General features: G+C 42.5%; 1 protein-coding gene across 4 annotated transcripts in view; it reads left to right on the top strand.

Annotated features, from left to right (window-relative positions):
• The first annotated feature begins 5,781 nt into the window (after positions 1-5,781).
• Positions 5,782-23,768, top strand: part of Golim4 (golgi integral membrane protein 4) — a 79,746-nt gene continuing 61,759 nt past the window's right edge. For all 4 annotated transcript variants that reach the window (XM_060378446.1, XM_021626362.2, XM_021626361.2 and 1 more), the window contains exon 1: positions 5,782-5,970. In XM_060378446.1, coding sequence (XP_060234429.1) covers positions 5,784-5,970 — 187 coding nt within the window. In that variant the 5' untranslated portion in view covers positions 5,782-5,783. The remainder of the gene's footprint in view (positions 5,971-23,768) is intronic.

Genomic DNA, 23,768 nt, shown 5'->3' with positions numbered 1-23,768 from the left:
ACTCCAGCAAAGCCACTCATTAGTTTAAAGGTGGTTCATCCCTCTGGGTGAATAGGTATCCAAATCCTTTCCAGAAGACCCCTGGCAAATGAAGTACTATCTGTTAGGCCTATACTTACCTACTGAACTAGGCGGAGCTTGGTGATGCTCTGATAACTGATAATGCAATCGCACTTGCCATTTTAGTTGTGTGGTACAGTTCAATATTATGTGAAATAAGAAATATTGGATGAAAAATAGTTGTTTCTATAGAAATTCAGATGAATGCTTTGAAAAGCTTCACGGTATAAATGGTAACTGTTAGAAGAACACAATTAAAGTAGGTGGAAAATAAGAGCACAAAAGCATAATGCTTGCAATCTGGCATGATTTTAGACTGAAATCTCCTTACCACGATCGACTCAATGAAGCTACAAGTAGAATTTGTGAGGGACACAGCATGGCTGAAAAGGCAAAGCTGGGTTTCAGCTAACGAGGGATTCAGACCTGCAAGTGAAGGCTTGGCCTCACATTCCAGGGAAACTTAATGAAAGCACACATATATGCTTTAAGGTGTCTGTGTGTCACTGACTTGGCTTTCACTGACTAATTAACCAGCTGCTTGAGTTAATTGTCATGCCTATGAAGCTGCCTTCCTTAGGAGTCCTGACTGCACCATGAGGCCACTTCTGTTTCTGTTCTTTTTCTTTGAGCAATTAAAATGTCAAGATCTTCAGTACAGTTACTGACATAAGCCCTACACCTGCAAGTTCCATGCAACAAGGGCCCCCCTTTGTTCTGTTACTATATCCACCACTTTCCTTCTGCCCCTCTACCACGCGCTAAACACAGCAGCTATTTTTTAAAAGTTGAGATGTACTGTCAACTGAAAATATCAGGTCATGCACTGTAACCTAAGAATTAGCAGTCCAGCTTTAATGAATGTAAGTCACTGTGTTGTGAAATCCTGTTCACCAGTGAAAGGAAGATGCTCAGTGAGGGAGCAGCGTTACATTTTTAATTGATGAGCTGGAGCTTAATTTTCAGAAAGTCAAATGTGGACAACCTTAAGTCTCAGCCTTCCCCTTTCACGATTTTTGAAACAGGCTCTAATTTTGTACCTGCCTGTGCCAGGTTAAGCCTGTGAGCTTCTGGGGAATCTTCCATCTCCATGTTCCAACTCACAGAACTTACAGATGCAGAAGTTATAGATGGCTGCTACCAATCCCAGTGACTTTATGAGGGTTCCAGACATCAGAACTAGGACCCATTGCCTACATGACAAGTGCTTTACCCACTGAGCAATCTTGCCAGTCTAGTTTGCTATTGAAAAGGATTTGACTTAATGAGGACTGATTAGCCATTACTCCTTCGCCCTCCTCAAATAAAAATTACAAAGGTAGCCGTTTAGTACAGACCCAAGAAAGGCACCAAGGCGTGCTGAGTCAGGGAAACCATCAGTTACACCCTCAGTCCCATGCCTATGTTTTTTGCTTTATTAATCTACTGGCAGTTACTGCCAAGCCATTAACAAAACCTTGAGAGAAAGGAGCTTGAACATATTTATCACAAAACTCTCAAAATGTCCTTATTCCTAGAGCAGGTATTAAAGGTGACAAGAAGCAAGGCAAATGTACTAAATAGGGATTAAAAATAAAAAAGAAAAGAAAAGAAAGAAAGAGAGAAAAGAAAAGTAATGAGACATAGGGTGAAAGTTAAGAGATAGAAGAGAGTTTTTTTTTCTGTAATTGTTATATGACACAATTCAAAGTGTGAGTTATTGACACTTAAAAGCCATTTTGCATTTATTGATTGCACTACTGGTTATTTATTTACTGTCCTAGAGTCCTTCATCTTGCAGTGATAAAACGCCCTAGCCAAAGGCAACAGTGGGGAAGGAGGTCAGGCTAAGACGGTAAAGCAGAAACCACAAAGGGGCACTGCGTGTTGGCTTGCCCAGTGGTTCTTGCTTAGCTAGCTTTCTCAGGGCAATCTCTGTGTGAATGTTATAGTCTGCGGTGGGCTGCAGTGTCCTACACCAATTAGCAAGACAGACAATTCTCCACAAACCTGCCCGCAGACAACTCTGGGCTAGTCTTTCCGATGATTCTACGCTGTGCCAAGTTTACAATTAACTAGGGCCATGTATGTTAGAAACTGAGGCCCCAGGTTTGCACAGGCAGGTGTTGTAACACCAGCCTACACCTGAGCTCCCAATTTAAAGCGCTCAGCACTCGTTTTGAGTGTTTGTCTCTCCAACAAGTTATTAAAACAAATTGAATTCTATTTGTAATAAAGATATTTCGATAGAAGTTTTTGTGAAATGGGTATTACTTTCTCTACATTTCTATATATTTATTAGATTGTTCCAAATTATGCATCAGTTGACTTCCTCAAATTTGTTTCCCTAACCGCTCCTTTTTGGAACATCAGCATGGTTGAACATAATTCAGTTAAGCTAGGGAGTGTGCTAGGATTCTCAAATGTTATCTTAACTCTTCTCATATGTAAGGTTTTGGTTTTCTTGACGTAGAAACAAAATATTAAGTGGGGGCTAATTCCTCCGTATTGGCAATTTCTAAATTATATTCTTACACTGTAAAAATATATGGTCTATAGATATTTATTTATGCGGGTTTTTTTAAACAATAAAGAAACAAAACTAAAATATAGCTAACAATAGACCTTCCAAGACCAGTGTAAGTAGCTCATATATTATACTTTACCCAAAGGCAGTGCTATGTAAATTTAATTTGTAGGCCCTGGATGCTCCCATGCCGGCTGCTCAAAAACTCTGTGTGTGTACATTCGAATCAGAGGCATCGTTCACCTTGAAAATGTAATATTATAAAGACACTGCCATTAGTGATTTTATGTACTTCTGCAAACCCTTCATGAATTTGAAATAATGAATAAGTTCAGGTAATAACTTCCTTCTCTTTCAAATTTTATGACTAAAATATTGAGTTGTATTTTATGGCCTTCATTTATTATATTCTGTAGACTCAGCCATCTGCTTTGGGCAAAGAAGACCTTGAGAAACTGGAATGGAACTGTTCCTAAGATATCAGAGATTTAAAACGAGAAAGCATGAATTCTGGAAGCACCAGAATTTCGAAAGGTTGGAAACACACCAGAATACCACGTGCTATGTAATTTGTGAAAAGTCTTTCCACATCTCCTGGACTGGACAACCTCGGTGTGTGTGTGTCTGCCCAGAATAATCTCAAATTTAAGTATAGGCTAAGATCATTGCTAAAAATTTCATGTTCTTTAGAGAAATTTGGGCAGAGATTTTGCAGAGCATATGAACAAATTCAGTTCTGAGGAATTAAAAAGTAATCCTACTAATTACTCTCAATTTCTGAGAGCAAAACAGAAGGAGGAAACCTTACACAATCGTAAATTCCACAAGACTCAAGACTATGGGAATTACAGCTTTACCACGGAACAAAACTAGGTTTCTTTAGCTTACCTACTCTTTAAATTGGCGTTCTTTCTGTCTTCTGTGTCTACTACACTCTAGGTAGGTGTTTTAACACTGAGCTGTCATCTCTAGCCCTGCCCCTTTTGACTTTTGGTTTCAGACAGGGTCTCTCTGAACTGCCCAGTCTGGTCTTGGAATCATGATGCCTTGCTCTCCCAAGGCTGGGGTTACAGGTTGTACCATCAGGTCTGGCACAGGCTGACATTTTAACGGAATACAGTTCTTGGTTACATGTTTAAATCGAATGATGATTTGGTTTCTGTAGAAAAGATGGAAAGGGTAACCATCTGATAGATTCTTCTATTGTGAGCAAATACCTTTTTTATAAGGCCTAGAAGGTCCTACAACTATTATTTTCATATTGGTTAAATTTGGTTTCTTTGTTTCCAACATGTAAATCGCCCATCCTGGGTAGGTCTCCTCATAAGAGCATTTGAACAAGGTAATGTGATTGTTAGGTAGGCGCAAACAGCAATCCTGCTTATTTTTACAGCGAGATAAATGCCCCAGTCTGCCTGTGTGGCTCTTGTTACCCCGTGATTCCAGAGTTGACCTAAAAGCGTCCAACACTGGGTCTGTCTTTAAAATGAATCTGGTTTAAGCAGCTCTTCCTTCATTGTAAGCACTCATTCCCCATAATTGATGGTGAGGACTAAAACCCAGTCTGGATGTCACAAGAATTATGCAAAATGTAGTAACTGCTACTGCACAACTGATACTTTTTTCCAGAAGTAATGTATTTCCTTTAGAATTCAGGTCAAGAGGAGAAACAAAATTAACACTTATGCATAACCTCAATTCCACACCCCCTCTTATTGCATTGAAGAGGCAAATGCAGTGTGGATTTCTTTGAAGTGATTTGGAGTTATTATGCCTGCTAACTTTTTTTTTTTTTAAACATAGGGGGTTTGTTGGCCTTGAAAATGTAATTTAAAAATGTAGTTGATGCATTTCTGCCACCATTAAGAGAAACACACATAGCAAAATGAATGCATACTCATTTCAGCCTGTAAGATTTGTTTTTAAATTATTCCATTTGCAGCCAGAGGAAACATATGAGATCATTTCTTTCCCTCTGCCAACAAAGTGATTTCCCCACCCCACGTGGACAGCCAAGTGAGCTTCGGGGTCCCAGCTCGCTTCCTTCCATCTATGGTAAGCATGCATATTAGGCTACTGTCCCTAATGGTACAAGACTCAGTAGGCAGCCCTTGAGAGACTGCAGAAAACAGTGTCCGCAACCTGAGCTCACTCACAGGCTGGGAAATGAGCAGGGCTTAGCAGAGTGGGTGCGCTGCTGCTTTGCGGTTCTTGGTGTGAGTAAGCGCTGTGCTCTCTCTCCACGTGCATTCCAAGTGCTGGGACATGAATGCTCACACATGCACACACGTGCGCAATGATCACCCCCCAAGCCTCAGGCCCGGACAAGTGCCCAGCACTCCCAACCCGGCTCCTCCGCCTCTCCGCACCCACCCGGGCACCACTTGGGCGCACCCAGGCGCCAGGCGGCCGAGGGGCCCACGGAGTCCAGAGCCTTCCCGGAGCTGAGAGGGAAGGCGCGGCCCGGGGCGGGACGGACAAAGCTGGCGTCCAATGGAGCCCAGCATTAGCTCCCCGAAAGGAGGGAGCGGCGGCTCGCGCGGGCCCAATGAGCGGGGAGCCCGAGTGGGACTTCCTCCCGGAATCCCGTTGGCCATGATAGCGGGGCCGTGGGTGACACGTAAGTTGGGTGGGAGGTGGCGGGCGGCTGGAGCTGCCGGATCAGTGACACCGGCCCCCCCGGTCCTCCTAAGCCGACCAGACCAACCTGTCCCCATCTCTCCACTATCCCGGTGGACCGTGCGCGGGGACGCCGCCGGGAGCCAGGTCCCTTTGTTGGGCGCGCATCCCCTACCAGGGGTAGCAAAGTCCGGCAGCTCGAGACGGCGCGAGGGGCGGGGACAGACCGTGGGGACTGCGAGGCCAAAAAGTGGGGAGGAGGGAAAGCCGGGCAGGCGGCGAGCGGGGACGAGCAGCTAAGGCATCGGGCTCTGAAGTATGCGAAGGGACTCCACGCGGGCCCAGCCACTCGCGGAGATCGGACGTCGCAGAAGTTTGGTGGCTGCTGCCTGGGCGGCGTCGATGGCCTGGCGCCCAGCCGCCCGCGGGGGCTGAGCGGCCGCCTCTTCCCCTCTGGCCCCGCTTTTGTGTCTCGCCTCTTCTGCTCATGCCGAGTCCGGCTACTTCTCGCGGTGGCCGCTCCTGAGCCGCCCGACGCAGCCGAGGACACCAGGACACGACGGCTCCCGCCGCCGCAGCGCGGGGCGCAGGAGGGACTATGGGAAACGGAATGTGCTCCCGAAAGCAGAAGCGAATCTTCCAGACGCTGCTGCTACTCACGGTGGTCTTCGGCTTCCTCTATGGCGCGATGCTCTACTTGGAGCTGCAGACGCAGCTGCGCAAAGCCGAGGCGGTGGCGCTCAAGTACCAGCAGCACCAAGACTCACTCTCTGCCCAATTGCAAGGTACAGTTAAGGGGACACGCGCGGCCAACTTCTCTCCGTGCTGCTGCTGGGGCTAGAAAAGTAGCTTGGTGTACAGTTGGCTTTGCAGGTACCACCCATTGACCTTCTGGGGCATCCGAGGGAGCGGCCTCAGGGCTGCTGGCCTCTGAATGTGTGTGTGTGTGTGTGGGGGGGGTGATATCCCAGTTTCCTTCTTTCCACCCAGGAGTTATCTTTGCAACCCACGAGACCAGAGCATGGTCCTGCCCGGCTTTTGGTGGGTGCGTACAACAGTGAGTCGTTGGCCGGAAGCACTTGTCCAAGGCCCAGCTGCAATGTAGGCAAACGGCCCTCCTGCTTCATCTGCCAACCCTTTCCCCAGAGGCAAGCCCTGGTGTGTAGACACGGAGAGTTATGAAGACATTTCCTAGCCGGTGCTCTTTTTCTATAAAACAATTAGGCTATACACCAGTGGCCCATGAATGGAACACACTAGCCTTTATTGTTATTACTGCTCTTATTATTATTTGGGTTTAATAGTGAACTTGAGAAATATTGGGTGTGATGGAAAAATCCACATTGTTTGATTGCTAATTATCCTGCAGAGAATTGTTTTCTAAAAGGCTTGTCTTCTTGGGAAAGCCTTTCTTTTAGGTGGTCACAGGGCCAGGTGTGTGCATCTGCGTGAATGCACATGTTTGTTTTACAGTTAGCTTTGGGGAGTCAGAAAGGTGAAATTCACTTTGCCAGCCACAGAAGACACAACTTGTGCAAGACGTTCAGAGCTTGTATCCTTCTGTTTTAAGAATCACATTGTGAATTTCTAAGGCCCAGATGGTTCATGCTTGAGTGCATGTTAAACACTGAGTGGTTGGGTTAAGAACGTACTTGTTGTATGTGTTCTTTATGAATACTTTCACTTGCCCTGCTGGTTTGTGTTCCGCACTCATGGAGCTCTCTCTCCCACACAAAGGGAGTGAGAAATAAAAAGTTCTACCTAAGCAGTCGTACGCTGACCGTCCTTGTTGATAATGCAAATACGGCTTATTAAATCTTCCTGGCAAGGTAGAAGCTGAAGGGCTGGTTCTGACAGTGGATGTGTATACAAATATTAAACAGGTATCTTTGCTTGATCTAGCTCTTCAGAGCATCTTCTAGTAAGACACTGACGATGGGAGAAAATGATATGCAGCTATTTGCTCGGTCTGATCTGCTCTTCTCAACTTAGAAGAAAAGAAAGTATTTTTAGCTTCTTCAGCTTGAATGGCTCCAGCCAATGAAAGTATGTGGCTGGGCTTTCTTCAAAGGGGAAGCCTGTTTTTATAGTCACTTGGAGTAAAAAAAATATATATATATATATATTGCATATATATTTCCATATATATATGTATGGAAATTTACAAGTTGTTGGTATGAGACGAGTGGTTCTTGGCTTGTTTTCTTGGAATAGTGGCTTCTCCGTGGATTTGAGTGTGTGTGTATGTGCATGTGTGGACCTGTCCATTCATTTGCACAGAGGTGAGGGCCAGAGGTTGATATCAGGAAGTCTTTCTTAACTGAAGCGCTCTACTGAGATTCTGAGACAGATACCCTAAATGAACCTTGAGTACCTGTTTTGGCTAGTCAGCTAACACCTGGGATCTCTGTGTGTGCGAATGTGCGTGTGTGTATGGGATAATATAAGTGTGTTTCTGTGCGAAGGACAGAGGTTGGACTCTAGTGTGTTTGTTTTTCAATCTTCACCTTATTTCTTGAGATAGAGTCACTCATTTCAAGCTTAGAACACACTGAATCAGCCCTACTGGCCAGTGAGCCCCAAGTACCCTCTGTTTTCACAGCCCACCCCCAACACCCAGAATGCACTCATACATCACAATACTTGGGTTCTTACACATGTCCTGGGGTTCCGAACTGAGGTCCTCAAGCGTGCACAGCAAGCAAACATTTAGCTGGTGGAGCTGTGGTGTACCAGCCCCTGAAATGTTTCTTAATTGGTGCTTTTGCCATTTCCTTTTGGCTGGCAGTGCAATGGTAGCAAAGATACAGTGTAGGATGAATTACTTCACAGGCTGGCTAAAGTTTCTGCTTTTCTTTTTCTTCAGAAAGAGCATTCACACTTGCCTTTAGCAATGTTCATTTTCACATGTGCAGGCTATTTAGTAGGGAGCATTTTCGGACAGCTTGCAGCTCTTGTTTTCCCTTCCCCAGGACAGATGGCGTTTTACCTAGTGGTGCCACTCTTCACAGAAGAGTGTTCAGAGCATCTGACTTCTTCTTCTTCATTGTCATCAGCTTATTTTTGATGCATATGTCTCCATGTGGGTGCGCCTGAGAGTGTCGGTCATAGATTGATGTCAGGTTTCGTTTCTTGTTTGCTCTCCGCCTTTACTTTTTGAGACGGCGTCTTACACTGAACCCGAAGCTTATTGATTCAGCTAGGCTGGCTGGCTTTAGGTATCTGCCTGTGTCTCCTCCACAGCCATGGAGTCACAGAGCAAAATGTAGGTCTACAGGCTGCACTTCACTGATTGAGCCATCTCCCGACACCCCACCTCCTCCTCTCCCTCCCTTGCACCTTTGCTTCTTGTGTAGTTAAGTGAGAGCTCTTGGCTTGGCTTGGATAAAGGTCACAGTTGATTTTGAGTGGCTTTATTTTAAAAAATGACCCTTGAAAAAGTTGAAGTGAGTGTTCCTGTATCAAATGGTGCACCTTTGTTAAGTGAGCACAGGTAGGTTATCTTCATTTGAAGAACAGGCCGTATTCCAGAATCCTTTGAACGCAGATGACTCTTTTGTATAATAGTCCCATAATTGGGGCTGGAGAGTGGCACGGAAAGGCTCAGAGACTAGACCACCTTCTCCACAAACATGGCAACATCTTCTGCATCTGTGTAGCCATCTATATATCTGCCTACATATCTTATCTATCATCCATCTCTATCTATCTATCTATCTATCTATCTATCCAGTCTACCTATCTAATCGATCTATCATCTGTATATCTATCAATTATCTACGTATCTATCAATCATCTATGTGTCTAGCTCCTGTACCTGTGCCTTAATTATACCAAAGACTGGTGCAGAGATCCCATGCTGGTGGCAGAAGGAGCAGCCTTTCCCCAGAACAATGTTTATTTAACATTTGACTGTTTTCTCTCACTGCTTTCAAGTGAGCCATCTTGTTCTGCAAGCAGCCTGCCTCTGGCTAGACTGCCCATTTAGAGCACCTTGCAACTCCCACATCAATTAAATCACATCTGTGGGGGTGGAACCCAGACTTCAACCAACAGCCTTTAAAGCTCCCTAGGTGATTCCAGGAGCAGCCATGGTTAAGAACCCTGGCTCTCTAATCTTAATGCTAAAGCCACTTCAAACATCCTCTTTACATGCCTGGCCCCAAGGGTGTTTTCATCTCTTATCTTGGGCATATGATTAAAAGCAGACCCATTTCTGGACTGTGTTTCAAATTCTAGTTCTGCAACTTTTTGTGTGAAGTTGGGCCTAATTTTTATAAAGTGGAAATTAGAGTGACTCATTTTTCAGGGTTATTGTATTAATGAAAATAATGTCCACAGAACTCTCGACACAAACATGGAATACAGTAGAACTGTGTGATCCTCTGGCTCTCCCTTTGAGACAGATAATTCATCTCTTATTCTCTTCCCAGCTTGTTGCTGGGCTCAGTGCTGAGACTGGCGAAGTTCTTCATACAGTTGTCTACATGCCTTTGTTTCTAAGCAAGTATCAGGAAAGCAGATAAACTAACACAAGCCCATGTACTTTACCCTGAACAAGGAACGGCTCTTCCTTGACAACACTGGTTTAGAGTGTGGTTACTGATTAACCCCTCCGTAACATGTTAGATTAGGAGAGGTGTGCAGCTTCTGAGATAATGACCGTGTGTAGTAAGGTCTGGGATAAGATGTGACTTCTACACATTTAAGAAATATTAAGTGTACTCTCCAGAAGCACAGTGTCACAGTGATGACCAGATAGCACCAAGGAAGATTTATACAACGTTTTACATATGCTAAGTTCAAGAAAATATGCTGTAATTATTTAGAGGAAAAGTGTTCTGTGTAAGAGTTCCATTTGTTCTGTAAGTTTGCTGCCACTGGGTCAGTAGCCTAGCCTGACCAGTAAGGTATCACCGTGTGCTATGACCTTTTTGTTTTCCATAGCTCCTAAACTGCTTTAAAACAAAAGCCCTTCAGTTCAAGCTCAGGCTCTCCAAAGTTCTTCCTCTTTCCTCCTGGTGCTAGGCGTATAATCGGTTCTTACTAACAGCAGGTGTATAAAGAGCTGTACTTGCTGATAGTGGAGACAGTACTGTTCCAGATACTGGCTAGTGAGGTGAGAGCGTCAATTCGTTGTGCTTTCTCCTTTCCTTGTGATCTTGGACGAGCTGATTAACCTCTTCATGGCACTGTTTCTTCTCACATAGCTCTCGGGATACTTGTCTTATAGGTTTCCATGTGGTCCGATACCTACTGTGCTATTCGAGATGAGTAGAGCTTGCTTTTGGATTAACATCGGAGGCTTCTGTGCAGCAGAGTCCTCCACAGACTTCAATTAATTCAGTCCTCAGGTGTGCAAGCATGGACGCTGTTTCATAGGTCTAATCATTTCCATGCGCCAGGGTAAGACTTGTAGCATCAATTAAACGTTGCCTTTAAATAGACATCTTTACTAAAGTATATATCACATGTAAAAAGAGTTGCTTTAAAAATATTGGTGTGGTGTAAATGTGAAATGTGTCCCTGGGGCCTAGGTGTTTGGTCAGTTGATGGTCAGGTGACACTGTGGTTAGACGGTTGTGACACTTTTAGGGAGTAGAGCCTAACTGCAAGTGAGTCACTGTGTGGAGGGGTGAAGGTGACCGCTGCCTCTGATTTCAGGGGGGGTCTCCCTATTTTATGGTTTTTGGAGATGAGGAGTCCCAGTCTCACTACCCATCACCTGAATACAACAGATGGACTGTACTCTCACTAACTGTGAGGAAGTTGTGTCTGTGAGGTCTTCTTTCACAGCAACAAAGAAGGCAATTGATGGATGCTGATACTTTAACATGTAAAATCCATCCTCTAATTAAAAGGTAAAAGCTTCTCAATACTTCATGCAACTCCAATTAAAGCATTCTGTCTCTTGAAAATGATAGCTACAAGAATCTACAGCCGGGGCTGGAGAGATGGTTCAGAGTTTAAGAGCACTGGCTGTTCTTCCAAAGGCCCTGAGTTCAATTCCCAGAAACCAGATGGTGGCTCACAACCATCTATAATGTTTTCTGCTGCCCTCTTCTGGCTTGTAGGGTACACGTGCAAGCAGAGTACTGTAAATAAGAAAAATAAATAAATCTTAAAGAATTTAAAAGAATTCATAGCCATCTGTCATGCTTGCATCAGCCATCCCTACTCTGTGATAAGGGAACCACTGGTTGAGTATGTGAGAATTGTGCAGGACACAGAGACCTCTAGTGTGAGTTTCGGAGAGATGGGAACCTCACCTTGACTTTGCTTAGTTTTCCTGTCTTTGCAAAGGACATTGTCCCCTACATGAGAGCTAGGGTTAGGGGACTGAGGACTGAAGATGAAATAGACCAAACCCAGAGTTTTGGAGAGGAGCCAGAAGGGGCAGATACTGGAAAGCAGCTGGTGAGTGTTCAGCATTAAAATTCTTGCGTAGAATTTCACGTTCTTAAAAGGGAAAGCCGTGGGGAATGGAGAAGGGAGACTGGGCTTTGAGGTCAGAGGTGGCGTTGAGGCCACTCTAGTAATACTCACATGAGTGCAGAGTATTTGACTGGCAGCATATATTAGCACAGTAGGCAGTGGCTGCTGGATTTGTTGGGCTTCATCTCATTGGCCTGCCTTTTACTGTATGTAGTTGGTGTGACTAGTCCAAGTTTAAATGGGACAGTTTTAGAGTGCCGTGTTCAGTTTTGCTGAAACTTTATGATGCTCTTGTTATCTTACTTTTTCTTTCTTTTTTTTCTTTCTCCCTTCCTTCCTTTCCTTCCTCCCTTCATTGCCCCCTCTATCCTTCCCTTCTCTCACTTTTTAACCCTTATTTCAGGGAAGAAAGAATACTTGCAAACACTGCACACAACAGCAAATTAGAGTTGTTGCTCTTCATTTTAACCAAAAGGTGCTGTGTCCTGTCATGGAGGACAAAGCATGTTTGTCACTTTCACTGCTAGGTGGTTGGTGGAATTCATCGACCTGCTTAGAAGTGAAAGTTTTCTGTGTCTGTCATGTGGTCAAAGAAGAGTGGTAAACACCTGCGAGGAAGCCTACAGGCTTGAGCTTTAGAGCTGCACTCACTGATCAGATCTGATAGGAACCCAGGATTTTGCAGTACCCTAAATTCTAAGATGGATAACTCACCATGTGGCTCAAGCTGAGCCTGGAGCCCAATACCATTCTGCACTGAGAAGGCAGCCTTCTCCATTGCCCTGTGTACCCTGAAGACTAGAAGCATCCCTTTCTCAGTCTCAACTGTAATGGCATTGCTGGTTTTAAACAATGCTGTCTATTCCTGAATGGTGTGTTTATGCTCTTTGTTTTCATTGGCCCGTGAATGCTTATACTGAAACCATGTCTGTCTGTCATTGCACTTCACTAATAAGCCTTTCCTAAATGCCCTCGTTGCCTAAAGGGAAAAGGCTGTGAGACAAATTGCGTTGTGACTGTCTGCCATTTAGAAAATGCTGCTTCAACTGTCTTTCACACATGAATTGACACAATGTGACAGTGAGCACACCCTAAAAGCTGTGGTGTCATTGTGAAGGATGGCACTGTGAAATATTCGAATGCTATAATTTGCTTTGCTTTGAGGATAAGTGAATCAAAAAATTAGAATCACTTTAGTGGAGTCAAGTCCTCTATCTTCGAGTTTTCATTTCATTTAATGGGCACTTTTTTAATTGAGGTTTTCGTTACAAACCACAAGATCTTTTATAAATAATGATCTTGAATAGAGCGTTGACATTGCTTATGAGCTCTCTTAAATTTAGGTGCAATGCTAAAAATAAATATAAACATCAAAGTCGGACCAATAATGACTTGGTTACTTAACTTTGAACACAGCAATTTATCATGTTCATATTAGGGAGATTTTATTTATAAATCTAATTTCTGTGATACGATTCAACTACTCAGCCACTTTGTGTGCATTATATTGGGAGGGTAACTGTTCATATATATGTGTGTAGAGGTCAGATGCCATCACCATATTCGACTTTTAAAATAAGTGTGTGTGGGTCTATGTGTGCAATGTGTGGCTATGATGTGTGTCTATTGGCATGTTCATGTGTGAGTGCAGGTATTCATGTGTCACAGTGTGCAACTGGAGGTCATAGGACAACCCTGGGTATCAGTCCATAACTTCTGTCTTGTCAAGACAGTTTCTTTAGTTTTACCTCTCACTACACTAAGCTTGCTGGCCTTTATACTTCTAGGGATTGTCATGTTTTTGCCTCCTATCACACCACACTGGGATGTGAGCTACTGCATCTAGCTTCATGTGGGTTCTGAGGAGTCTGCCTCAAGCCCTTTTGCTTGGGTGCCCAGCATTTTCACCCATGGAGGCATCTCATCCTTGCCTGGTTTGGGAGATCAAACTCTGGTCTTCGAGACTGTTACCAACTGAGTTATAAATCCAGCTCCAAGCTTTTCATCAACACTGAGAGAGATTTTTAAATAGACTTGAAGTTCTGTTTAAAGGTTCCAGTGATGGTGTAAAACCAATTAACTAATACTCATGTCATGAATCACTTTATTCATGCAAGTGCACCAGCTATGCAGCTTCCAAAAAGCAATTCTTATTGAATAAATGAGTAATGGGTCAAAATTCAGAAATCATTCAAGTTCAGTCTCTGTGTGAATGAGGCTCCTTGGGTGTCTTTTGATATAGTTTCTTTAATGTCGCTCTTCAAATTTAGACCCTCTCTTCTTTAGCATTTCAAAAGGAAAGGAAAAATGATCAACTCAGCACCATCAACCTTCACAAAGACGGGCAGGAGAAACTGAGGTATTTGCTTTCTAAAGTGTCAGTGGAGGAGAGGAGCAGGGAATTAGCTATCCACAGACATTTCAAAATCTAAGCTGACATACTCAGTTAGGTCCCTAGGTTGCACGTCACTCTCCAGGACATTTGCACCCCAAGGCTCCTGGATGTATTCCTGCAGTCATGCATCCTGCTTGCTTTTGCACAGCGTTCGCTGTCAGTGAAATGTGGGTGGGTCTATAGACTCTTCTTGTTTTGTCCTGTCTCTTTCTCCTTTGGTCCAAGCTGGCAGTATTCTTTTAAAATCTTCTCAAAGATTCTTTGAATCTTCTCTTTGTAGAGTGTTGTCTATTCGAGCCTGCCCTATCCGTACAGCCTCTAGAATGGAATCCTCTCCTTGGTGATCATCCTGCGGCAGATGAGAGGTGCATCTCTTAAAGGCCTGCCTTCTCTTTAAGCTCATTGGTAGTCCGTAACGGTTCTTAAACCCAAATGTCTGTGAAGATTGTGACGCGAGCTCCTTACACCTCTGTTGAGAGGGTCTCTGACAGTCTTGGGAGGCCTGGTGCTGTGGCATTCTTTTTTAACCTTTCCATGGCCTTAACAGAAAGATTTCATAGCTACATGCTGGGTTTGTATCTAATGCCATGGTTTTCTTATAGTGTTACGGTGTGACCTCAGTTTCTGGTCCTGTCTTTAAAAAATATTTATTCATTTCATTTTGAGTGTGTGTTCTAGAGTACGTGTAAATACACTAGATGGAGCAGGAGCCCTTGAGTGCCTGGAGAGTATGTCCCATCCCCTGGACTGAAGCTAAAGATGGCTGTGAGCTGTCATTTGGGAACTAGGAGCCAAACCTGGATCTTCTGTAAGAGCAACAAGTGCTCTTAACTACTGAGCTATCATCTCTCCAGCCTTGATGCTGTCTCTCTTAATTTTATAATTATTTGGCTGCCTAGAGAGACTATGGATTTCTTTTATTAGCTATCCATCCCTCAACTTACCAAGTTTATTACAATACAATAAAAAGAAACGTAGTGACATTTTCACTATTCTTTTTCTAGGCAATCTCTTTAATTAGATCACTCAGTGTGTTTGGCAGCTTTTACTCTCACTCTACCTGCCAGTGGCTGTGGGTCACATAGCTACATGAAAATGTGGGCATTGAAATTGTGTGCTTCATCATTTCTGATGTCCAATAAACTTTTTCTTACCTTTAAAAAAACCGTTCATCCATCCATCCATCCATCCATCCAGATAGTCTTAAATTTCAAATTTCTCTGAACCACGTGATCCAAACTAGCACTTTTAAAAATATACACAACTCTAAGCCCATTGTCACATCTATATTTCTTTATTTTTGAAGAAGGGTCTTACTATGTAGCCCTGGCTTGTCTGCAACTCACTCTGTAGGCTGGGCTGACCTCAAACTCACAGAGATCTGCCTGCCTCTGCCTCCCAGTTGCTAGAGTCAGAGGTGGGCACCGTCATGCCCAATGTCCCACCATTAGCTTTTTATGGTAGCACCTTTTTCTAAAACCTGAAGTAATTACTTTTCCTGTAAAGCACATTATCCCTAAGCTAAATTGGCCCCCAAAGATAGTCTTTGCCCCTGAGGTTTGGTATGAAGTGATTGAGTCAGTCGAGCACAGGCATTGTTAGGCGGGATTTGAATACTTTCAGAACGTCACTGGAATTGAGGACTGCTGCAGGGTTTCCTTGGGTTGCTGCAAGGCCTGGGAAGATTCTCTTCCAATGCTGTACTCATCCAGGCCCCTTCACGGGGCTATCTCAAAACATAATATTGGAAAGAAATCGGAGAAACCCTGGCCAAGTGAGGCATGGTGAAAAGACAGGAGAAGTGTGCATGGAAGAAAGCAAAACTTCACCTTGGGCTCTAGTTTGTTTTCTGCTGGCCGAGGGTTAGAAACTTCCACACAGTCAATAAAGACAAGCTTGCTTACAGAGACAACATTCCCTTTTCCCAGAGATACCTCCCGTCAGGACGTTATACTCAATAGAGCTATGCTTGTTTAGAGCTAGAATGTCTGTGACCCACAGGCGTAACTATGCCCCCCCCATCCCTTGTTCTGAACAATGTGCCTTATGAAGCCATATTGACACAAAGAAACACGTTAGGAAAAATAAGTAAACGCCTTCATACTTTTGCACTTAATTTCTGAACTTCACTTAATCTTTAAAACTGATGCAGATTGCATCCTTTGAGCAGTGTAAGTTAAGCCACAGACTCACATATGTGGCTATAGTAAGATGTCTACATGTGACATTCTTAAGAATTGTAACTACACTGGAGTGCATACTGTCCTTTTCTGTATACCTCAGTTGATCAGTGCTGGCCCTTAAGTCCATGTGCTGTCTCTTATTTCTGCGTGAAAATCTTGGTAATTTCATTCATGCTTCTTTCATATTTGTTTGGAAATTCTTTCATGTGACACAGTCAAACGTCTTTATCCGAATGAGGTCCCTGAAGGCAGGACACCTCAGGCTACCTGCAGCAATGCTGGCTGCCTGTCTTCCAAGTGCCCACGATGAAAGAGGAGGTGTTTTAATAACTGGACCGTGGAAATCATTTCTCATCATTTTGCTATATTCTGTTAGTTTGAAATAGACCGTTGAGCTCTGCTTACAGTCTGCTTACCGTGACTCTAGGATGTGGATGACAGGAAATTAGCACCATCAGGAGTTAGCATAATGTGAGATACATTTGACTATTGCCATTGTTGTCATTTGACAATACCATTAACACTTAAGCTGTCCCGGGATGTATTTATGGAGCTCTGCATGGGTACCAGCCACTGCTCTAAATTATTTTCTTGGATTATCTGACTTAATGTTTTTATGAAAGTATTTTAATAAGCACTACAGTGTGATTTTTAATTAAATTTGAAGCATATTAGCAATAAGTGGATAGACAAATCTTGCTTTAGAGGGCAAGTATTTAATGTTTAAACCTTTCAAACTTGGAAAGTTAAATTTCTTTGTGATTGCTTGTAGTGTAAACACAGCTTAAAGGCTTTCACAGTCAGTATTAAAGGAGAAGGCATCCCATACCTGGAAAGTCTCAAAGTTTCTTGGTAATGTGTGTGAATGTTCGCCACAGCTAAATGTGACTGGATTATTTTGGCAGTAAAGCGGAAGGCAGTGCCTTGTGTGTTCATTGAGTATGGTTTTCATCTACTTCTGGTTTACGGATTACAGTCCTCGTTGAAGGTCTGATTTGGTTAAAGCTCTTTACTTCATAGCCTTTACTGCTCTTGGAAAGATATCTTTGACTTAAGAAAATAGCACCAAACGTATCTGGGCACAGGGTCTTTTCTGAGATGGACACTCAACCAAAGTCCATGAGAGGATAAAACCTAGAACCTCTGCTCGGATGTGACCCGTGATAGCTCAGTAATCAATTGGTTTCCCATAGTAAGGGGAACAAGGACTATTTCTAACAGGAACTCAATGACTGGCTCTTTGACCTCCCCACCTCCCAAGGGAGGAGCAGTACTGTTAGGCCACAGAGGAGGACTTTGCAGCCAGTCTTGAAAATACCTGACAAAAGGGAGTCATACGAAAGGGGAGGAGGTCCTCCCCTATTAGTGGACTTGGAAAGGGGCAGGGAGGAGAGGAGGGAGGGAGGGTGGGATTGGGGAGGGAATGAGGGATACAGCTGGGATACAGAATTAACAAAATGTAACTAATGAGAAAAATAAAATTATGGAAAAAAAAAGAAAATAGCACCAATTGCATGATGGGTAATTCCAACTTATTTATTCACTCCTACTTTGAAAGTCAAGTTTAAATATTTCTATAAACAGCCTTGTATAGTATTAATAAAACAAAGCTGGGTGTAGTGGCACAAGTCTTTAATCCCAGAACTCAGGGAAGCAGAGGCAGGCAGATCATTGTGAGTTCAAGGCCAGCCTGATCTACAAAGTGAGTCATGGAAGAGCCAAGGCTACACTGAGAAACCGTGTCTCAAAAAGCCGAAATAAATGAATAAGTGAATAAATAAATAAATTAATAAACACAAAAGTTGAGTCTAAAAGCCTATCTGGAAAAACCATTTGATGTTTTGTGAATAGTTATAATTCTAAGTTAATAGTTTTCTCATTTTTCTTAACATATTTTTGTAATTAAGATTATGTGAGCTAAGTGAATCTATTTTCGATTTGACCTCTGTTGAACTTGCTAAATGTATTTTTTTTCTCTGCTTTTGGGTCTGCTAAAATGTATTATCTGTTCTTACCAGGTTAATATCTGACATGTCCTCTAGCTGAAATTATTTTTATTAACTTTTAAGTCACCACACACTATAATGGATTTCAGTATAGTGTTTCAATAGATATTAAGGTCTATTTCAGGTCTGAGGAAGCGAGTGCGTGAATAAAGTGCTTGCTGTGTAAGCCTGATGACCTGGAGTTCGGATCCCCATTACTCACTTAAAAAGTCAGATCAGTGATACATGATTGGAACCCCACGGCTGAATAGGTATTTTGTTAAAAGTTGTGTGGGCCTGTATTCCAGTCAAGACTCAAGGAGAGTTGTAATCAGTAAGAGGGTGCTGCTGGTTTTCTGTAGAATCTGCCTTTCCACTGCCACCGACCAGTACTGTGTGTATGCAGTGGTTGCTATGATACCAGCTGACACAGCACTTGACTTGCTGTGGTATTAACATGGATAACTTAGGTTCCTTTGGGTATGTACTATTTTTTTATTTTTAGTTTTTTCTGTTCTGTGTTCCAGAAGTCAAAACTGGGGAAAATTCTCTTCATGTTCTGTAATATTGTTTTGAGATTATGTAGTGTGGCTTTTAGAGACACTGGCATATGGTATTTTTCTTCTTAGTTCTGTGTTTGGCTGGCGTCCATCTGGCTTAAGCTCCGGGATGCTCTGTTTTGTTGAAACTGTCCAAGAAAGAAGTAGCAATTAGCTAGCTGCGATGATGGTATTTATGAATGCATGTGAGATCTTGTATGTAAATTCCAAAAAGTCAAATCACCTGAGGATTCCACAATAAGTGCTGTGAATGGGGCTTTGGGGGGCAGGGCTAAGCCTTTACAAAGAAAGTCTGTTCTGTTCTTACCTGTGGCCTCCAGGTGTTCACAAAACACCTATTTCGAAACGGCTGTTGCCCAAGTTGACTATGAGTTCCTGACCTGTTACCTCCTTTCCCTTAAAGGTGATACTTTCAGTGTGGGATCTGCGAGAGTCCATGAGCCTTCTGAAAACGTGCTTCAGTTCTCTATAGGTTCCCATGTATAAGACGGGAACCAGTGTTTAAACCAAATCCTAAATAGATCAGTGACCTGAAGAAGGTTAAAACCTACTGCTTTAGGGCACATTCCTCCTTTTCAGGTTTTTCAAGTACATCTTAGAATTTTACCTCCTTTGTGTCCAGATCAGAAACACGGTAGATGTGGCTTCCTGAGGCATGGGTCTTTACTGGATGGTTAATGTTTTCTGTTATTCATTCACACAGAGCCTTAACCACCTAACTTCCGTTCCTTGCTCCCAATTAAATAAGAATCCTGATTGGAAATTTACATGGCATCTAATAAACTGAGTTCCTCGAATTGATTAATAACTATTCAGTAATTTAATAATAATATATAATACATGATAATAAAAGAATTAATAATTGCTTAGTAATTTAATAACAACAGTAACAATAAAAGAATTGAAATTTCATGAAAATTCATTATTTTAAGTGATATTTTTGACTTGAAAGTAAGCCTGTATGTTATTGTAATTACTATTTTAAATTTAGGAAAACTGCAAACACACAGCGTGATACTGACATATTTAAAACTGATGTACAGGCTGCCAGTTTGTAACAAAGAATTCTTACTAATATGATCAATCCTCAGTTTCCAACACTCCCCATCCTGGAACTAAAAATGAACTTTTAATAGTTTTCACAAAATGGGATGGATGCCCAGCTTTGTCTCTTGTGAGAGGAGGTTAGACTTCTCCGATTCTGCCAGGGTTAAGGGCAGTCGCAAAACGAGGCAAGGCAGAGCACACTTACACACAATCCAAGCACTTAAGGGTGAAGGCAGGAGGGTTATGAGTTTCAGGTTAGCCTGGTGCACATGGTGAGGAAATGCACCTGGAATTACTCTAAGAGCTCGTTTCCTTGGAGATCCCGTTCCATTTTTATTAGCTGTGGTCTTGGGCAGTGCTGATGGCCACTCCAGCTGCAAGGACTCGCTGCTGCCATGGCTTGCTGCTTCCTGTATCATCTTTGTATTGTTTTTCTGGGGATTCCCACATGCCCTCTAGGAGACACATGCTTCCTAGGGACCAGGGCCTAGGATAGGAAGGATGAGAGTTCGTGTGTGAGCTCAGCTTGAGAGGCTTTTACCTCTATCTCTAGCCAGAATTTATAGGCTCAGACTGTTTTTAATACACGAAATGGCCTGCTCTATATTGCCCTTTTCCTTTTAGACAGGGTCCTTCACTGAACCCAGGGGTAGGCAGGTGATGAGGGAGCTCTAGCAATCCTCCTGTCTCCACTCTCCCCAGAGCTGTGGGGACACTCAAGTGCTAGGCTATATGTGACTGACTTTTCATGTGGGTGCTGGAATCCAAACTCAGTTCCTTTTGCTGGCATAGAAAGCATTCTGACCATCCGAGCCACCACTCCAGCCCCTAAATAGAATGATCTGTAATTTTACAGTCACAGTTTCTAATTTATGTTGCCTTGCCGCTCCTGCCCTGTAATGGTTATTGCTGAAACGAACCATCACAGAAATAGCTAATAATTGGAGAGGTTCTTTGAGAATATCAGATGTTTGCAGAAGTACCTTCAGTTCACTTGGAGGACTGTTGGTAAGTTCTGGAAATAACCGAGGTTAAAAAATCAGAACTTGGACTTCAAGTTCGTTCGTTCGTTCTTTCTTTCTTTCTTTCTTTCTTTCTTTCTTTCTTTCTTTCTTTCTTTCTTTCTCTCTCTCTTTCTTTCCCTCCCCCTCCCTCCCTCCCTCTTTTCCTTTCTTCCTTCTCTCTCTTTCTTTATTTTTTTATTTTTATTTATTTATTTATTTGAAGCAGGGTTTTCTCTGTCCCTGGATGTCCAGGAACTCTCATAGATCAGGCTGGCCTTGAACTCACAGAGACCTGCCTGCCCCTGCTGGAAATAAAGGTGTGCGCAACCACACCCGGCTGGCTTGTTTCTGTTTTTATATACTCAGTGTTTTAAGTCTGTCATGTAATAGTGGTTCACAAGAATAAAATAAGAGACCTAATTTTGTCACGGTCTGTAATTTGCCTGTGAATGAGGTCATTGTAAGACTCCTCTGCTCTCTGTACCACAGACTCAGTGTGCCTCCCTCTCCCCCCACCCTCACCCAAGGCTGTAGTGCCTAACTGGGGCTGAAAGGATTGTGATGTGGGGATGTTCTTTCCTGGAAAGATGACACAGCAATGGACGGTAAGTACTAACACCTTGAATGTGTCACATTGTCACCTCTGTCACATTTCCTTGGGCCACATGTCACAGAGATCAGCCTAGGAATCACAGAATGGCGGAGCCTGCCAAGTGGGCTGATCTAACTAGACCAGTGAGGGCCCATGTAGTTACATCCCACCTACTGTAGTCGCTTTCAAAGGAGCTGGGCTTTAACATCGAAGGAAAAAGTGTATTCGAAGCATCACTTTATAGTTACTTGACAGGAATTTAATAAAGAGTAATGCCAAGTAACATAATTTAATCGTATCTGTATATTTAGGTAGAAGATGCAAATTTAAAATGAGCAAGCACCTGGCATAATTTCTGAACAAAAGAAAATAGGCAAACTTTTCCTGGAACGCTGTAGATCACTTGGGCAATAAACATTTTTATTCAAGTGCTGCCATCAAGAATTGCGTAGGGATCAGAAAGCAGCTTCAGTCCTGCTGTGAACCTGAGTTTGGTTTTCAGCACCCAACTCACATGGACCACAACTACCCATATAACTCTATATTCAGGGGATCTGATGCTGTCTTCTGGCTTCACAAGCATGCACACACACACACACACACACACACACACACGTGTACACAAACACACACGTGCACACACACATACGCATATACAGACAAATAACTCAAAATAATAAAATATTTTGAAAAACAAGAAAGAAAAGAAATAGAGTATAAACCAGAGTGATAGTTCATGACCGTAATCCCAGCTACTCAGGAAACTGAGACAGGAGGGCAGTGAATTTAAGGATGGCTTGAGTTGCAGAGTGAGTTCAAGGACAGCCAGGTCAATTTAATAAGACTATGTCAAAGAAAAAAAGTACAAAAATTGCTGTGATTGTTGCTCAGTGGTAGAGTGTTCATCTAGTATACCTGAGGAATGGGGCTCAATCTTAACGAAGAAGAAGAAAAGCCACGAGTTAAATGTTTTCCTAGTGGGGTTTTACGACAGTTCTTTGAGTGACACAGAGAAAGTGGAACATCCATTCCAGATTATTCCATCAATTAGCATTCTGACTTTATCAGCATAAGATTTGCTAAGGCATTGGGTTTATTTTATGTACTAATATATACAAGGTAAAACAAAGTAGAGAAGGTTAAAGTATGTATCTACAGATGGGTTTGGACATTTGAAAGTTAGGTAAGATTCTATTGGATAAATGTACTGCTTTTCTTTAAAAACCAATATTCACTTAAATTCTTCTGTAAACAAAATTCAACAAAGTAATGATGCCGTTGCTGTTTATTTGTGGCTGTAGCACCTAGCATGACAACTATGTCTGCTTATAAGTAGAGCCTTGGGAGAGGATTGTGGGAAACTCAGAAAGGAACAGGCCTTGCCTATGTCTGTCTTTGAAAGAAATCATGTGAATTTTGAGCATTTCTACTTTTCAAGTTGTACATTTATTCTCATGTTCTGTGAGAATTCTCTGTGCATATATAAGATGTCTGTGTACACCAATATGTGGTTATCATCTGTGTGTTTATGGCAGTTCTTAATCATCACAATAGTTGGGTAACCTTAGTAGCTATTTGTTTGTGTTTTCTTTGTAAACCTCAGTTCTTTATGTCTCAGCCGAAGAATGTCAGAAGCTCAGTGCTGGTTTCAAGGTAGACAAATACAGACTTGATTTGGGATGAGTATTTCCTGCTAGTCTTCTTTATATCATTTTTGTATGTGTAATAGAAGAAACTGATCTTTTTAATATACCCTTTGTGAATACTGTCTTCTAAGAAAACTTTCAGAGTGAGGACGTGTCTGTTCTTGTTATGCCCTGTGGAATGGAACTCTAAGTCCTCTATAACCCAGCAGCAGTGAGTCCCCCAGCACTCTTCCTGGAAGATTCCTAACCTTAGTGTAGTTCCATAGAAGTATGTTGATGTGAAAAGGAAAGTCTAGTCTCACCTTTGATATCCTTTATTTTATTAACTTATGTTTTGTTTTCTCCTTTGCTATTTTTTTTTTTTTTGCTTAAATGTTTTTTCAACAGTTTTGTTAGTACCAATTAGAACAGACACCAATGAGGTACTTCTCATTAATCCTTTTAAATAAAGAGGACTTTCTTTCTGTGCCCTTAAGCATTTCAAGAGATGTTTTTCCACTACCATGTCTACAAGTCTTCTGCTTGTTTGTTTGTGTGTCACACGGAGGGACAGCCAATACCAGCATTGTCTAGGATTATCTTGTTGACTGAGCCACTGCAAAACCAGAACCTATTGGCTGGGTAGAGGCTACAAAATAAGATTTTGGTATAATTATAGTTGCACTTCTTTTAAAATACTGTTACATTGTATGCATGCATGTAAATGTCTGGACAAAACCCATTATTTTATGTAATT

This window comes from Meriones unguiculatus, chromosome 2, assembly GCF_030254825.1.
Source record: "Meriones unguiculatus strain TT.TT164.6M chromosome 2, Bangor_MerUng_6.1, whole genome shotgun sequence".
Lineage (NCBI taxonomy): Eukaryota > Metazoa > Chordata > Mammalia > Rodentia > Muridae > Meriones > Meriones unguiculatus.
This window is presented reverse-complemented; position numbering and strand designations above follow the sequence as displayed.